This window comes from Diadema antillarum, unplaced genomic scaffold (assembly GCF_040938485.1).
Source record: "Diadema antillarum isolate AM-2024a unplaced genomic scaffold, OU_Dant_1.0 seq00001039_RagTag, whole genome shotgun sequence".
Classification (NCBI taxonomy): domain Eukaryota; kingdom Metazoa; phylum Echinodermata; class Echinoidea; order Diadematoida; family Diadematidae; genus Diadema; species Diadema antillarum.
Genome location: NW_027271870.1, coordinates 1,412,861 through 1,430,058, shown reverse-complemented (window position 1 = coordinate 1,430,058; position 17,198 = coordinate 1,412,861). Strand labels below are relative to the sequence as shown.

General features: G+C 38.2%; 1 protein-coding gene across 1 annotated transcript in view; it reads right to left on the bottom strand.

Annotated features, from left to right (window-relative positions):
• LOC139742940 (inositol 1,4,5-trisphosphate receptor-like) overlaps window positions 1–17,198 on the bottom strand; it is a 146,872-nt gene that overhangs the window by 114,580 nt on the left and 15,094 nt on the right. Inside the window, exons 2-4 of the mRNA XM_071653448.1 lie at window positions 13,263–13,333; window positions 10,829–10,944; window positions 3,144–3,230 (exon numbers count right to left, since the gene is read on the bottom strand). Coding sequence (XP_071509549.1) covers window positions 3,144–3,230; window positions 10,829–10,944; window positions 13,263–13,333 — 274 coding nt within the window. The remainder of the gene's footprint in view (window positions 1–3,143; window positions 3,231–10,828; window positions 10,945–13,262; window positions 13,334–17,198) is intronic.

The following is a 17,198-nucleotide window of genomic DNA, read 5'->3' as shown; positions in this document are numbered from 1 at the left end:
CACCATCATCATCACCACCATCAACACCACCATCATCATCAACATCATCCTACAAAGCCAATCCCTAAAACTAGACTTAGAACTCTCTCCCACATATATCACACTGAAAGTGAAAGAAGGACATGCTAAAACACAACAAAACAAACTCCAACCAAAAAGCATGTAGAGCACAAAACACGATAAGAAATTCCATGACCACAATTCATCACAACATCTCCACACGCATATTCTCATCAAGGGTCATGATTAACATGGTCTTCAGTTAGGTTTTGCCATAATTCTCTGCTGTAGTGGTCTTCATAATCTAGGATATAGAGGGGATGTGCACAATCCATCATTCAGACGCAAATATCGCCATTCTCACCATTGATTCATTTTTATATTCATATATTTTTGTCATTTTAAAGTGGCAATTTTATGGAAGCTCAGACGGGCATGAACCCATGTTAGATAGAGAAAGACCACAAAGTAATTTTCACTGCACTGACAGCAGATCTCTGTTTGTCATTAATTAACATTAATTGCTTAATATGTTACTAATTGCACACATTGTATGTGAGCCACTCCGTACTTTAATTAGAGGTGGGCGGACAATATTTCGATTGATGGCTGCTCTATCGATATATCTATTAAAGGCATCTCACAAAATAAGTAGCACGCCTCAGATTTCCAGTACACACTCACTTCTTGATTATCAAAATCACAGTCAACTGCTGAAGAACTGGCATTTTCGGCAATAAATGAATTTGAGAGTAGAGAAAGGCTCTATTGAATTAGACCTCTGATTTTTGCAAATCTTACTAATTTTCTGGTGTGTGGGGGGTTTTTTTCTTCATTCATTTTGTGAGGTACAAACATTGAAAAAATTCTGATAATTGATTATTCATTCAGATGACCAACAACACTTGGCAACTAAATATTTCTGGGATTTGATCCATGGAGTCCTGGGATATTTTGCTGCAGATATCATCTTGCTCCGTATTTAAAGGGTGTGTACAGTTCTGGCTGAGGTGAGGATTTAGCTTTCAACGTTTTGTGAAATATTCAGAAACCAGATGTCAAAGAGCATGCAATTCTAAGGGGTATCAAAAGTTTATTTGATGAAAATCTGTTTTGAAATGGCTGAGATATCCAAAAACAAGGTGAAACAAAGAGATTCTAATAAAAGGCGTGGCCTGTCGCCTTTTATTATCATCAATTTTTTTGAATATCTCAGCAATTTGAAAACCAATTTTCATCAAATAAACGTTGAATCCTTCTTAAAATTACATGCTCTTTCATATTTCATAAGAGGTTTCTCATTATCTCACTTAGGAATGTTATAAACCTGAATCCCCACCTAAACCAGTACTGTACAGTCCCTTTAAACTGGCAACTCTGAATTCACTGCATATTGGTCAATTATTTCAGGAAGAGCGGACTGGTTAAATGCATTAAAAGTTTGAATAAAACCAGAAACAGAAAAAAGAGGGAAAATAGGACACTGATCCTTAAGATGTGTTACCAATTCAAAACTCACTCATAACATTTAAAGAGGAGTTTGAGGCTTTTGAGAATTCTATTTATAAGCAAACAGAACAATTACTTAAACGTACAAGAGCTCAAATTAAAGAAAATGCTTCATGGTACCTTATGAAACAACAAAGAATAGTAATATTATACTATATACTTTGCCGAGTTTTTGGTTAAAACTGCAGGTAGAGGTGTCTAAAAATTGTATCATTCACTGAGGGCACAGCCAAGAAATGAATAGTACTTTTCTAGGCACCAAGGCCCATAGTTCTTATTAAACCAAAACCTTACCATCAAGTGTCAAAAAAGGCCAACACTATGACAAAGTTTAAAATACATTATATTTAAGTGAAGCTCTTTCAGTCAATCACTACAGTAAAGTTTTGTATTAAAAACATAATATAAAAAATGATAAGATACAGCATAGAAACATAGAAATGCTGTTTTCGGGACATGGCGGGTGAACTTGACGCGTAGCTATTTGAGATGGCAAACAATGGACAGTCTCAGTCTAGCAGAGTTGAAGGACATCTTCTCAACTTATGTTATTCATATGACAGCAGTATTACTTTCCCAGGAAGCAATGCGGATCTTAGTGTACCGAAGCGAACATGTTTTGCAAGTTGAACATTGTGTGCCAGCATATATACCGAAGGGTTTGCTACAACAGAAACGGAAGTAAACCCTGGCAAAATATTATCATTATCTGAAAATGCCCTGAACAAATGGTCTACAGTACCATGGCCGGCGGAACCGGGGGTGCCAGGGGGGCTGCCCCCCCCCCCCCCCACACACACTTTTTTGTGCACCATACAAAGGAATACATAAGGTGTCATCACTTTGGGCCCCCCCCCCCACACTTTTTTTAACCCGGAAGTACGGAAGGGGAGAGATGAGCCGAGGACCTTTTTTTTTTTCTTGCTTGTCAGCTGAAGAAACCCGGAAGTGAAAGGGGAGAGATGAGCTGACGACCTCTTTTTTTTTCTTTTTTTTTTTGCTTGTTAGCTCATGAAACCCAGAAGTGCCCCCCCCCCCCCCCCCCCCACACACACACACTTTTGAAAATGCTCCGCTGGCCCTGACTATGACTTTAAGATAACAGGCTGTCACAATGTCACAGAAACATCACAACGTTCCTAATGTGGTGGCCATGTTACCTTCATCTATAGGGAGTATCCCTTTCAAAACTTACATTGAAAATTTCCTCAGGTGTTTGAAGAAAAATGTGACATAATTCTGAGAACTCATTCATTCCACCAAGCTTTTTGTATTTTCAAGGGCAGCTTGAGGTAAAACAATGCTATAAGGAAATATTTAGAACAAAGAAACTGGAGAGACAGAAAATTTTCTTCACTACATTATTCATTTTGGTATATCATTACATACAAGCGATTAAAAAAAGAATTGAAAGAAATCTGTTTCTCTACAACCAGAGGACAGAGTAAGCTATGCCTCAGACCCCTTTAAACAAAGTTTCCGCTGCACCTAATGTCCTCTTCTCACAAATATTGGAGGAAATTGAGAAGGCCTGCCAAAGATCGCTGCTCGCTTTCAATGCGTGTCAAAGCCTGCGCTTACCACAACAAGCCTGAAAATGCAAATCCTCAATCCAGAGGCTCAAATGCACTCACCTGAATAACGCTGCCATATTGGATGACGCTACCCAGGAGCTTCTTGTTCTCGGACTCGTTCTGCTTCTTCTCCAACTCTGCTGCGTGCTGGAAGGCGTAAAAAGGGATTAAAAAAACAACCACCACAAGTGTTTTGTCAAAGAGGTTTCTTGAACTCCATACTGTCAAACAAGTTTCTTGAACTAATACATTACTTCATAAGGGCTTTTTACACTTGTAAATTTTTGCTTAGCCCCGGACCAACGGTGGGGCTAAGGGGGGGCCTTAGCCCCACCGTTGGTACGGGACTATCCTTAGCCCACTTTCTGTTTACACTCGTTTTTGCCAAAGTGGGCTAGCCCCACCGATAGTACGGTACTATCTGGCCCTGCAAAATAGCAGGGGTTAGCACCGCAATTGCGGTGCCAAGCAAGTGAGTGTAAACAGAACGAAAAAATAATCCTGGGCTAAGCGACGGAGACGAAGTCCGACCCTCACTGACCAATCAGAAACGAGGTAATCAAGTGCTGCCGGTGCGTGCGTGTACGTGTACAGTACACATCGTAATTATGAATATTCATGTGGTTTGGAAAGTCCGGGGCTAAGAAATACGAGTGTAAAAAGGTCAGTTTTCTCCTTAGCCCCGGACAAGAGATAGTACGGGACTAATTGGCGAGTGTAAAAAGCTGAAAAAATTGGTACGGGACTAACGATAGTCCTGGGTCAGAGAAAGTCCGGGGTTAAGAAACACAAGTGTAAAAAGCCCTATAGATTTCACTTTAACTCTGAAAGATAGTATGACACTCTGCATCGCCACAGACAGGAAGAATAATACAGCAAAAAATAGTATAAATAAGCAATTAGTCATAATGGAAGTAATTACACTCCAGCCTCAGTGTTTTTCTTGGCAATTCTTAAATTAATGATGTACACATCCTCAATGCATGACAGAAAAGAAGATGAAGCACTGTCACAACTGCAGGGTGCTACATAACTTTATTTTAGCACTTCCCCGGTCAGGCAAGCAGATTTTCAACTTTACTGCAAAACACTTGCCCAGAAATTAATTTTACTTGCCCGAAAAGAAAGTCCAGAACAAAAGGAAATAATATAGAAAAGAAAATCAGGCGTTACTCAAGGGCTTTATAAATCACAATCATTTGAATAAACAGTACACACTGATTTGCATGCCTAAACAAGATGAAATTACAAACTTGATTCTATCAAGTGTAGCCATTGCATTGCAATGGGGCTTCTTCACGTAAATGTCGGAAAGTTGCTGAAATAGAAATAAAGCGCATTATCTTTGGGCTTTTGTATGGTTGACTTTGTAGGCTTGTTGGGAGAATAAGTGGAAAAGGTGGCCTCAAAACTTTTTGCTTGCCAAATTCCGTCAAGCATTTGTTCTCATTTTTCAAAAACACTTGCCTGAATATGATTTTCACTTGCCCCGGCCAATCGGGCAAGTGCTGATGTAGCACCTTGCACAGTTTGTCTTTGCTGTCAATCTACCATGACAGCAAATGTTCTTGATTCAAACAATAGTTTGATTCATGTACATACTATGTGTAGTAGCAGCCACTTGTTAATCAGTATGCTCTCTTGCATTACAAAATGGAAATGATTTGAAATTTGGGTTCATCTAATATTTATTATCTTATTGTTCGTGTATACTTCTGCAGATAGGTATATTGCATAAGGGGTCATATTCATTGACCAATTATTTGAAAATATGTTACCAATTATACTAATACCCCCAAAAAAAACAGTTGTTAATTTTGAATAAAACAGATCTACACACCCCCAACAAAATACCAAGAACAATTTTGTTATTAGAATTATCTACTGTATTCTGTGCATTTTTCAAACTCTGTACCTTTCCAAACCTTTTCAGTCATCAATACTAACTTCTCCTTCCTCATGCCTGCAGCCACGTGACTGATTATGAACATGTCAATCAGTGATATCCAATACTACCCTATAGATTACCAGAGCACACAACCAATGCTCAGTTGGTTAAACAAACTGCCATAACCCATCCACTTCAAGCAGAGCATGGGACGATCAACTCGCCTCGGCGTGACGAGGGGCCGTGCCGTATATTTTTGATTTGTTCAGTTGCAATATCTGACCTGTTGCCCCCTTAACACTACAACAATGATGAATGCGTGGGCACGGGCAATTATTTGCTCATTTTCGAGACCAATTCGGTAGCATATCAACCTGCGGATTACAAACAGAGAAGTATTGACACAAACAGTGTGGGGACATCGATTACAAAGCCTGGGATAAAAAGTGAATTAAAGTGGAATGAGCAGAGCAATCACATGACACTTTGTGCACAGTTAAAGGTCTCACACGTTCAAATGTGATGAAACCTTCCCAGCCCCGTCACTGTCACTTAGAACCGATGCGTACAACCACTGTTGTATATGGGTACCTTTATGCAAAAGAATCAAGCAGCAATCGATTACATCCACTGTCATTCACACATGGCCAAAACAACCCATTCCACTGCAAGTGATGAATTCTATAAATGTACATATCACTGTATATCTCTGAACTGCCCATGCTTTAATAATGATCAAAGCATGATCCCAGGAAACCTTACATGTACCACAAGCATAGTGCAGTGAAATGGATTTTGGGATTAAAATGTTTGCTATTTCATTCATTACACACAATAGGCAAGGCAATTATCCCCTGAGTTTACATACAAAACAAAAATGAAGATGGACTGACTTTTGCATACCGTAAAGTTCCGTGTATAAGACGCACCCGTGTATAAGACGCACCCCTACTTTCGGACCTAAAATTTAAAAAAAAAAAAAAAGAAAATTTCCACGCAAATATTGCGTGTGTCATACATATTTTTTCAGCACAAAATTTCCCTAGAAATGCAGCATGTATTTGCTCTATTTTTCGTTTCCTTTTATACTTTCTTTTAATGGTATTCATCGGACATCGGCAAAATATGGAAGACGCAAAATGCGAGACTTGTCTCGGTACTCACTTGCTATTGTTTCGCCTTTCAAACATGGTACATGTGTCATGCACATCGTACTCGTGAGTGTACAGTACGATCTTTGCTGTCATACATGGCAGAGGGCGTCTCGCGTATTGACGCATGTCAGACTGGAAGGTTCATTACGAAAAATAAGAAAAACATCAACAAGTGTAGCAGAGGGATCATACGGCGAGACGTACGGTGCGTACGGTAATTACACTCACTGTTGTTTTGCCCGGAGGGATTACCAGTAACATGTGTGTCTCTTGTACCATGCTTGTATGCACAGTGCTAGCCTTTTGCAAAAGGCAGCTCGCTATAATTTCAGCACACGCACACAGAGAGCAATGGACTTGCACACACAGCGCGCAACGGGCAAGCGCGTTACGATCCGATCGCTGTGTGCACGCGAGTCCTTTGCAAAAGCCTCTCAATAGCTCTGCAGCAGCTGCTGCCTTTGCCAAAGGCTTGCTAGCTAGCTAGCTAGCTACAGTGTAGCTATGCTATCCTAGCTGGCCTCGTGAAATGAAGAGCAAACGAACGACACGGATATAGGCATGCATGCTTCACACATCGTTCATATTTACGGTGACAGTGTCGATCCTACTCCGTATTTTACAGCTTTTGTCTATGGCCATATTGATACTAGTACATTGATAAGTTTACGGTATTGGTAATTTAGTAATGATACCTGTACATCGCGTATTCCAGCTACTAGGTTGGCTGTTGGTAGCTTGGTAGACTGACATCGGTAGCATACAGCAGTGCTGTTACAGCTGTTGTCTATGGCCAGATAGATACATCGTTACTGCACAAGGCCGATCGTAATTTTATCTCGTATTTGCAGCTTTTGTGTGTGTCCCGATTGAAAGATCGCTCATTTATCCGTAAGTTTTAGTGATTGCTTACCTTCCAAACGTCGATGGGCATACATGGCCCCAAGTTGGCCTTATAAAATTGGGTGTACATGACGGATTTTTTTCCGTGATTCGACTGTACCCGTGTATACGACGCACCCCCGATTTTCAATGTTTTCTGAGTAAAAAATAGTGCGTCTTATACACGGAACTTTACGGTAGTTATGCAGATCCCTCCAGTTGTTTTTTTTTTTTGTTTTTTTTTTGTTTTATGACACTCACAATATATAGATGATGACTGGTGGGGGAGGGAACATACCGAATGTTCCACCCGAAGGGTTTGAAATGCTATTGAGGGAGGTTATAATACTTATAACCTCCCTCAATAGCATTTCAAACCCTTCGGGTGGAACGTTTGGTACATGTTCCCGACAACAAAAGTCATCACCTGAATTATATAATATAGGTTAGTCAAATCTGCTTTTTCACATCGTATGGAATAGGCAAATTTATCCCATTGATTGCGTGAAAAATACGATTGCTCAATCGTTTGGTATCGTTTGTCATTTGTTACGATGGGAAAACATTACAAAAATGTTCTGCCCATGGGCGAACATAACCAATGTGCCTCCATCACGTGACTGTGTTTAGCCAATCACTAACCGGTATTTGACTAACCCATTTAATATTAATTATTGTTCTTTGCATTCCCTTCAAAAATCATTTCTGAAAACTGCTACTTCAGATGTGTTTGAAAGGGCCTCATGATATCGAATGGGGATAATATTCTTCAAAACATGGAATGCCAGCTTACAGGAACCAGTCAACTGTCTTTTATGAATACAAATTTGTTTTCAAATTCAACCACAAGGGGCCTGGGCATGCTTTTCTTTAATACTTACTTCAGGGACTACCATTTATTTTGGCATTTGTAAGATACTCTACACCTGTTATTTCTTCAGGACTAAAAAACATAATCAGCTTTTAAGAACATCTAAGCAGAGATTGAGCTAAAACCTAAAAATTTCAGGGGTGCCATACAACATGATGTTAATCTGTCTGCAACGTATGAAACACATTAAATCTGTGTACCGTCAGCTTTGCAAACAAAAACAAACTTATAAAACACACATGCCTACCAGAAAATCACTTACAGATGTGAAACCTTAAAGGGTGGGATCATCACCTTGGGTTACAGTTACAGCTGTATTTCTTTTCATTTTATATAGGCCTTGCAGGCAAGACTGACATGGGTTTAGTATTGGTAGGTAAATATTTGTCATACATCAATCTCACCCAGCTCTCTGTGGTATAAATATATGATGGGTTTTTTTTTACATTGAATAAAGATCATCTAGAAACTCCTTAGACACAGATAATGTTACGCATAATGCACTTTTCTTGACGACATATGATCCCATGGCAAATCTTGCAGCTTTAAGCCGGTGTGTCCAGTTTTTTTTTTTTGATATGCCAGGATTTTACCATTAGAAACATAAAATGTTACAGAATATTTGGAACAAATATAATTATGTGTGAAAATGTGACTTTCATTCTCATATGTAGTAAGAATTGGACATAGAAAAAAAAAATATTTCCCTAACAACCCCTCCCTCGTCCCAATTAAGAAGTTAATGTATCAGCCTTTACCTCAACTTGTAATTACACTGTACAATGTATTTCTGTATCACCATCTGCACATATTTTATACAAAATTTGGCTTCAATCTGCTAGTCCATACAATCCACTGACAGAGAACAGGCATTTGCTTGAGCATACCACTCAGCTTTACAAACGACACAAAATAAGAAATACACTGTTGCCATAAAATGGCATTTCATTCTGTCAAATGCTTGCAGTACTCCACAACATCTCATTCATCCTTTTTCCCCAGTATAGGTCCTATATCATTCATGCCCCTTTTCATTCTCTCTCTCTCTCTCTCCTCAGCAAGCCTAAGAGCCAAGAGAGACTCCAGTTTACTATCTTGTTTACACCCCAACCATGGAATTTCAGGCAGTTAACTTTCAATCATTTCGATGCTTTTTACTTTCTTCTCTGTTTTCTTGGACTTTCTTCATCCCCCCCCCCCCCCCCCACATGGAATTGAAAGCACAGTAGACATCGTCATCCTTACACATAATATGTTGGTGTGTTCCTTCCCCCTCCCCCCTTCTTACCTGCCTAACTCTTTGAGGCTAAAAGGGATATTTATGAGGAGAGAGAAAAAATGACAATAACCAATCTGACTTTTTATTGCCTACCAATTCAAGGATGATACCAATTTCACTGATTGTTATAGTATGGCTCACAGAAGCTGGACATTCAGGGAAATAGAATCAATGGGAGGAGATGGAAGTATATTCTGGACTATGAAAAGACAGAATTTAATATCCTCTAGTTGGCTGGTACCTATTCAGAGGGTCCACACTTCTTTCCATTGATTCTCCAGCTTCCAGATAGCGTCTTTCAGAAATGACATATATATAAGTTCTTCAATTACATATATATAAGTTCTTCAATTACATACTGAGACTTATACAGATAAGATAGAGAGTGTGTGTTTGTGTGTGTACATGTACAGTATGTGTGTGGCAGCAATAAAGAAAGCGAGAAAGATAACCATCAATCCAGGCATGGGGGAGGGGGGGAGACAGAAATACTATTACTGTAAAAGTGGATATTTTCGCGCGACTAATTTTTCGCGCTTGGCCGTGTCAGAAGACTTTTGCGTGTTTTTAATTCCGCGGAATCAAGACATCAAGTACTGGAACATACGGCATGCAAAAATATTCGCGTGCTTTTATTTTCGCGCTAGCTTCTCGTTGCGCGAAATGCGCGAAAATTTCTACTTTTACAGTAAAATGCAGTCAGAAATCTATGCAAAGGGGATTGAGGCTGAACTGTTTGAGGATGAGCTCTTAAGTACAATTGCTGCTTCAGTCAATTTTAGTGCCACTGCATCAAAAGTATGGCTGTCTTTGAATGGCAATGCATTAATGACTATTTGAGGTGACAGGGAAATGTAGTTACTGAATTACTGAAAAAATACCCAATTTCTACATGCTGTGCATTTGCCAAGAGTTTTGATGTCATGCCATCATTCACTCATTGAATTCCATGTGATTGCACCAAATATTAATGCTTGGACGGAAAAGCAAGTGAAATTCAAGGCCCAAAGTCATAAAGGTAGCTTAAATTTAGCCCATGAATTGTGCAATTTTTTTTTTTTCTGCATAAACGTGCATGAGAGAGATTGCATGTGCCAACAGACATCCAATACTGTGAATCGAGAAATGTTCGCATACGACATTTTAATTTCGCTAATTTCGCGAGAGCCAAGATTCACAAAATTAAAACGCACAGGAAAGTTCTTGTCTACACCATATGCATTGAATGCCAGTGGCAATTCGTGAAAATTTCATGCCGCGAAAAGGCCTTCGGATCCAATTCACGAAAATTTCATGACTCGAATATATCATGTTTTACAGTATTAGCCACAGGTTGATATATGTGCAGTGAAAGGTACACCTATTCTGTGCTTGCTTTAGTCAATGGACTAAACCTGAACAATGGATGTGACTGAAAGTATGTTTGAGATTTCGGTCCCATCAGTCCAGAATTCTCTCAAGTTAGTTCAAGCTTATAATATGAACAACTATCATTCCGTTTCTTTGAGTTCAATACAGGTAACTCCTGTTATAACAAGGTTCTGGGGATCATGTTCGATATGACGAAAGTGCACTGTATATCTTTACAGTCAACTTGAATATGGAAAAGATTTCAGTTCAAGAACAAATGGATGTCATCTTTCCCCTCCCAAGTTTCTTGAGGTTGCGTACCTGTAATTTCTTGAGCAAGAAGGCATCCGTGGCACTCGAGATGTTTGGCTTGGCGGACTTCCAGAACTGCTTTTGCGCCGTGTACCGGTTCATAGGACAGATCTTGAAGAGGCAGTCTGTTTACCAAATACCATAAATTAGACAGAATGAAAAACAAACACCAATGAATACTTCATAGACAGTTTTCTCTTTTTTTAAACCCCTTGAGGACAGACTAATTTTGCTACAACACGCATTTCCAATAGACACTTGCCCGAGTATGCTTGGGACTCGTCCTCAATGGGTTAAAGGGAATATTTCCCAAAACATGTTAGAAGTGAATCAAATAAGTGCAGAAAGCATACTAAATCACACAGTAGGAGCTATGAAGAAAATGGGACAGCTCATTCATATGATATGAATTTTGAGAGTTTTTTATTCCATGTGTTGCCCTGTCTAAATAGGTATTGCTGTCTATTTGACAGCAATCCCATCTACGGGAGGACTTGACCAAGCTCTTTCTGAGAGCATGGTAAACGATACTTGTCTGTACATGTCTTGGTAAGAAGTGCAGGCAATGTGTACTTCCATAACAAAAGAAAAGTTCTACAAATTCCTTTTAAACCTCCTTAACCCATTCCATACTAAATTTTGAAACCCCCACTGATTTACTACAGATGCCACCATGTTCCCACATGGAACGGGTTAATATTGTAGTACTATTCTGACACAATAGCTTGCTGCAGAGTTCAAATCTACAGGGGATGGCACATGGAAAATTTACAAATCGCATCTTTCAAAATTTGTAGATTTTGAATGGATTGTCCCAACATTCCATGCATTTCTGTGATGTGTTTTTCTAACATTCTACATTTCATAAATCAACATCATGTATGAGAAAACCTTCCCTTCTTAACTGTCCAAATTAGCATGCCTCTGCCAGAATGTTCACAATACTACCCATGCCTCTAGCCTATGTCTTTGCACCATCTCCTCTTTCGCTATTGAAGATCAACACACAATCTTTGAAATCAAGAGAAGATTTAGCATTTTCTTTCACCAAACTTTAACTGACACCGATGAATCTCTTGATCTTTTCAATTATGTACAGCATCACATTATTGTACTAATGGCAGAAGAAAAATACAAAGGACTTTATAGAGAGAAGCTTTCAAAAACTTGATCTTCAACAGTAAGTAGGTTTCCCCTATTGTATGTGTAATTTGGGAAACTGGACAAATGAGACCCAAACTGCTAACTACAACTCATCCGCTACCATGTTGCAGCATCTATTGCCTGAGAATTTAACATATTCAAACATTGTCATGATGCTGGCCTATACAAATATCATCAATGTGCGACACATTAAGCAATCATCAATGGTCCATGTAAAATGAGTGTGTGTGCACAGCTGGTGTTTACTCAGGAACTCACGAGATCCGCTGTCGCATCCAACACTTGCCTGCCCACAAACTTCCCATCTGTGATATATACCCTCAACATTACACTACAAAGTTTACTCTCAGCAAAGTGAGCTATCCATCCATTTGTCTTCTTTTAACACACCGATACCAAGATACACTGCCCCCCCTCCCCCCCCCCCCCCCCCCCCCCCCCCCCCGTAAACTGTAGAGTTAATTACATAATGATTCCAGTTCGTAAGGCTGAGTTGATTTTTGTAGTTTTTCTTTTCACGAATGTGCCGACACCTCGTACTATGAGGAGCAAAGTTTGGCGGTATACATCCTCAGCTCATTTAGATACAACAGTGTAGATATAGATAGAGGTAAATGGACAAACGGACAGGCAAAAAAATAGATAAATAAATACACAATAAAAAGACAGGCAAGTAGGTAGATACACTTTGAACATGTAAACTGTACATTGCATTTACCTTGTAGATATACAAAAATACAGTTAGATAGCAGGTAGATAGAAAGATAAACATACATATAGATAGATAGATAGATAGATAGATAGATAGATGGAGAGGTAGGTGGATTGATAGATAGAAAGATAGACAGATGGATGGATAGATGGAGAGATAAATAGACAGATAGACAGATATATAAATAGATGGATAAACAGATATATTATAGATAGATAGACAGATAGGTAAACAGATAGTTGAGATAGACAGATAGATAGATAGACAGATAGATAGAAAGATAGACAGACAGATAAATACATAGATAGATAGATAGATAGATAGATAGACAGATAAAAAGATAGATAGATAGATAGATGGATAGATAGATAGACAGACAGACAGATAGATAGATAGACAGACAGATAGATAGATGGATAGATAGATAAATGGAAAGATAGACAGATAGATAGATAGACAGGCAGATATAGATAGACAGTAGATATCTAATAGATAGATGGATGGAAAGATGGAGAGAAGATGACCATAATCAAGTTTAACAACCAGTTTATGATGTTAACAGCTTACCTCGGAATTTTTTAGGAGGGTTTGACAAGTCCCCTGCTTCTGGCTGCACCACGCACCGGTCATCAACCAAGCTGGAATGTGAAAAGGAAAAGACGCAGTTCATTAGAACCTTAAGTTCATAATGTGTACGTAAATTTTAAATTTTTGAAATCATTCTACTTGTGTGTACTTGTATGTGGTGGGGAGAAACCACACACAATGCAAACACTCTTACGTCTTATCACATTATCAAAATATTACTCAAATAAATAAGTATCTATCAATATAGCAAGATAACATTGTGCTCACATGGATGTATGGGCTCAATGTACGCAAGTCATTGTGCTGTATACAAGAAGGAATTGAACTATCAACATCTACAGTATTGAACATTGCCCTAAATTGATACAATCCATTTTAATTAGCACATGAATAGACCAAGCTCATTTTCTACAGTCATTTCACAGCAGAACTGTATGTATATCATTTCCCCTCAGCTATTTCAGTTGTCATGACAATTGTCATGACAAACATCTGAAACAAATAAAAGTCCAATATGCATTCTCATGTAAGCAATGAAGAACGAAAGTGTCAATTTTACAGACACAGAATCAAGATTACTTGGAGAAATCAATAGCCAATGTGTTATCTCCAACTACTCCATAACAGAAAAAAAAAGGAAACATTTATTTCGGAATATCTGCAGGAGTTCAATCAAAGTTTGTCACCTGCAATTCCTTGATTTCACAAGTTTAATTCAATACCACTTTCTCAGTAAACTCTCTTCAGGTACTAACAGCTGATCAAAGCTGATCTGACAAGTCACCTTAGAGCAGCTGTCATACGTGCACTTTGAGAAATGATCAATATTAACAGGTATTGGGAGCATCAAATTCGTAATCATGATCGCTTTCAAATGGAAAATATTTGTAAAACTAATTGCTGTAATTCTGTTCCAACCTGGATACAATATACTGTTTACAATTTACATATGTAGGCAAGACATGATGGCTACCATATTCCTGAACAGATATCGCTAGCTATCAGCAAGATTCACGCTGAAGCAAATTGGCAGGATACAAATCTCCAAATTAGCATGGCAATCTAAATCTTGAGATATTTACCTTGTGGGCATACAGTAAGAATCCCACTGAACAGCGCAATCAGCATGGGAATCCAAATCCCAAGAAATCTTGCATTTTTTTTCAGTATTATCGCTATTATTTGAAGAATTGTGCAATGCAATGTAGTTTGCACCATGGTGAGTACACTGTACATGCATGTGCATACTCAAGGCAAAAAATCTCAAGATTTTTTATCTAAATTTGTGTTTGGAAGAAAAATAACAGACAAACATGTCAAAACAAATGCTTCATTTATATTCTACACACAACAGTTATCACTTAATTTAGAACCATGATTTTATCAGTTTGGTCTCCGATTAAACAAAACTTTTAATTTCTTGGTTCATCAACGAATATAATTAAGGGTTAAGATGTCAATTGGTGTCATTAATAAGGTTTATGTTCCCTTCAATAGAACCATTTACTATAATTCTGAAATTGACTTGAAGAATTAAAGCCATGGATTAAACATATACTATAATGATATCCATTAAACACTACTGTAAGAATTACAAAGGCATAATATGCTACAATATGTATACATTCCACACAGTTACAGGAGCTTAAATCCCCAAGCAGTACTTTGGGTTTACAGACTTGGGTTTCAGTTGATAATAAGCAGGTTTTAATATACAGGTGCCACAATTTATCCTGTTACACTGTATGTTGTAGGCTATAAAGTTACTACAGGTCAAGAGCTCACATGGGTACAGTTGGGGGGGGGTGTATGCCTGCAATAAACAGAAAACAAAAAATATTGCCAAAAGCAAGTAATGATAGTGAATAGCTATAGTACAGGGCACAAATCAACTGCATTTTTGTTTCTCCCAATCATACTCAGTATATCTAATTTAATGCAAATTGCCAGTGATTTTGTATACTGAATACTGAAAGAGACTGAAACATGTACATGTATGTGGATTGAGTGAAAGCAGAAATCTTATTAGAATACATATCAGCGAAGTTAGATGAAAATCACACAATCCATTCAAAAGTAATGGAAGTTTAAGAGTTTCAGTAGCACCATTAATGGATAAGAAGACTAATGGCAATTTGTGATGTCATACTTGGGCATAAAGAACGTCTGAAAATTTTGAGTAGTTACTAAAAATGTGGAGGGTCAAACAAAGTGGTTGCGTTGCCATGGTGACGGTGACGACTTTTCCCCGCAACTTCTAATTTCATAATGACATAACACCCCTGGGGGAGGGGTGTACTAATTACAGTTTTTAAATATGATATGCATCATAGTCCCATACAGTGGTCTAAAAAGAGTGGCTGATATTTACTCATGATGCTATATAAAGAGATTCATTGGTATTCATCAGAGCAGATTTAACAGTTGACGTAAACCAGACAAATCACGGTTTCTACACCGAACTCATCCATGCCTTGCTGGTCATGGCAAGATTATGCATCCTAAGTATTGGAAGTATGAGAACTTCTTGCAAATTTGCTTGACAAATTTGCAAGAAGGCATACTTTCTTCTTTTGTTTTTTGGGGTTTTTTTTTCATGCTACCATCAAAACAAAAATGAAAAGAGGAAATAAACGAGGGGAAATACAGTATAATGTGCTTCCCCTACAAAGTGTGCATTAAGAATTGTATTTTCCTTTCTTCTATTTTATAGCAAATGGCAATTACCTTCCTTTCTCTTTACTCTACTTTTCACCTGACTGGCTTTGTCTTTGTACAAAAAAGGTTCACTATAATGGTTTTGCATCATGCTCTAGTTCATTTTCTGTGTATCATAATATATGTATCTGCAGAATAAAGGAATATAATATACACAGCATAGCTAGAATGTTTGGCTGTACACTTGTACATGCTACTAGTATGTGCTACCAATAGTAAGTTTCTATTTGGTCACATAATGTGATTTCATTGATAAGCTACTAATCAAGAACATTTATCAATATACATGTCCTGTATCTGTATCGCCATTATACACATTGTACACATTCATTTCCTGTTGATAAGTGTCATTCATTCTCATCATGTGTCAGTGCTGGCTTCTGCGTGAGAAAAATGAAGCATAGGTCTACATGGTTGTATCAATTTACAACAATAGTCAGCACAGGGGCATGAAACGTGATATACAGGCTGTATAATGTACATCCCTGACAAAGGAAAAGGCTACATGTGACCCGTTTGACTGTTGACTACAACTGTAGCGCTAACAGCCCCAGAGGTTTTTGATTTCACACACACACTCTTTCCATAAGTTCAGCTTAAAGATAACATAAAGTTTTGGTACCTCAAAAGTTTCCCTGAATTTCCTTGTCTTAGTTTGTGTTACAGGTTAAAGTACCTTTCATATAACTATTAACAATGTGAGACTTACTCGCCCCAAAGTGCTCTCATGTCCTGGTAATCATGCTCTGCTCTGGTACGAAACCATTATTGGATGATTACTAAGACATGAGAGCACTTTGGGGCGAGTAAGTCTCACAGTGTTAGTTATATGAAAGGTACTTTAACCTGAAACACAAACTAAGACGAGGAAACTCAGGAAAACTTTTGAGGTACCAAAACTTTATATCATTTTTAATTTCATTTGCTTGGCATTCTTCTACAAAACCTGTAGGGTACACCAAACAACAAGACTGTGTGTGTTGATTTTGAGGCTACAGATACAGTTAACTGTATGAAATTTGGAGCCTTTCCAAATGATCCGACCCCCCAAAACACACACACACACACATACAAACAAAACAAAACAAAACAAAACACCAAAACAAGAACATATCATGTGTGAGATAAAACAAGGAAATGAGTGCAATGATCCTTATGAAGGTAGACTTTGCATCTGAAGGCAAAGGAGTTTCCATA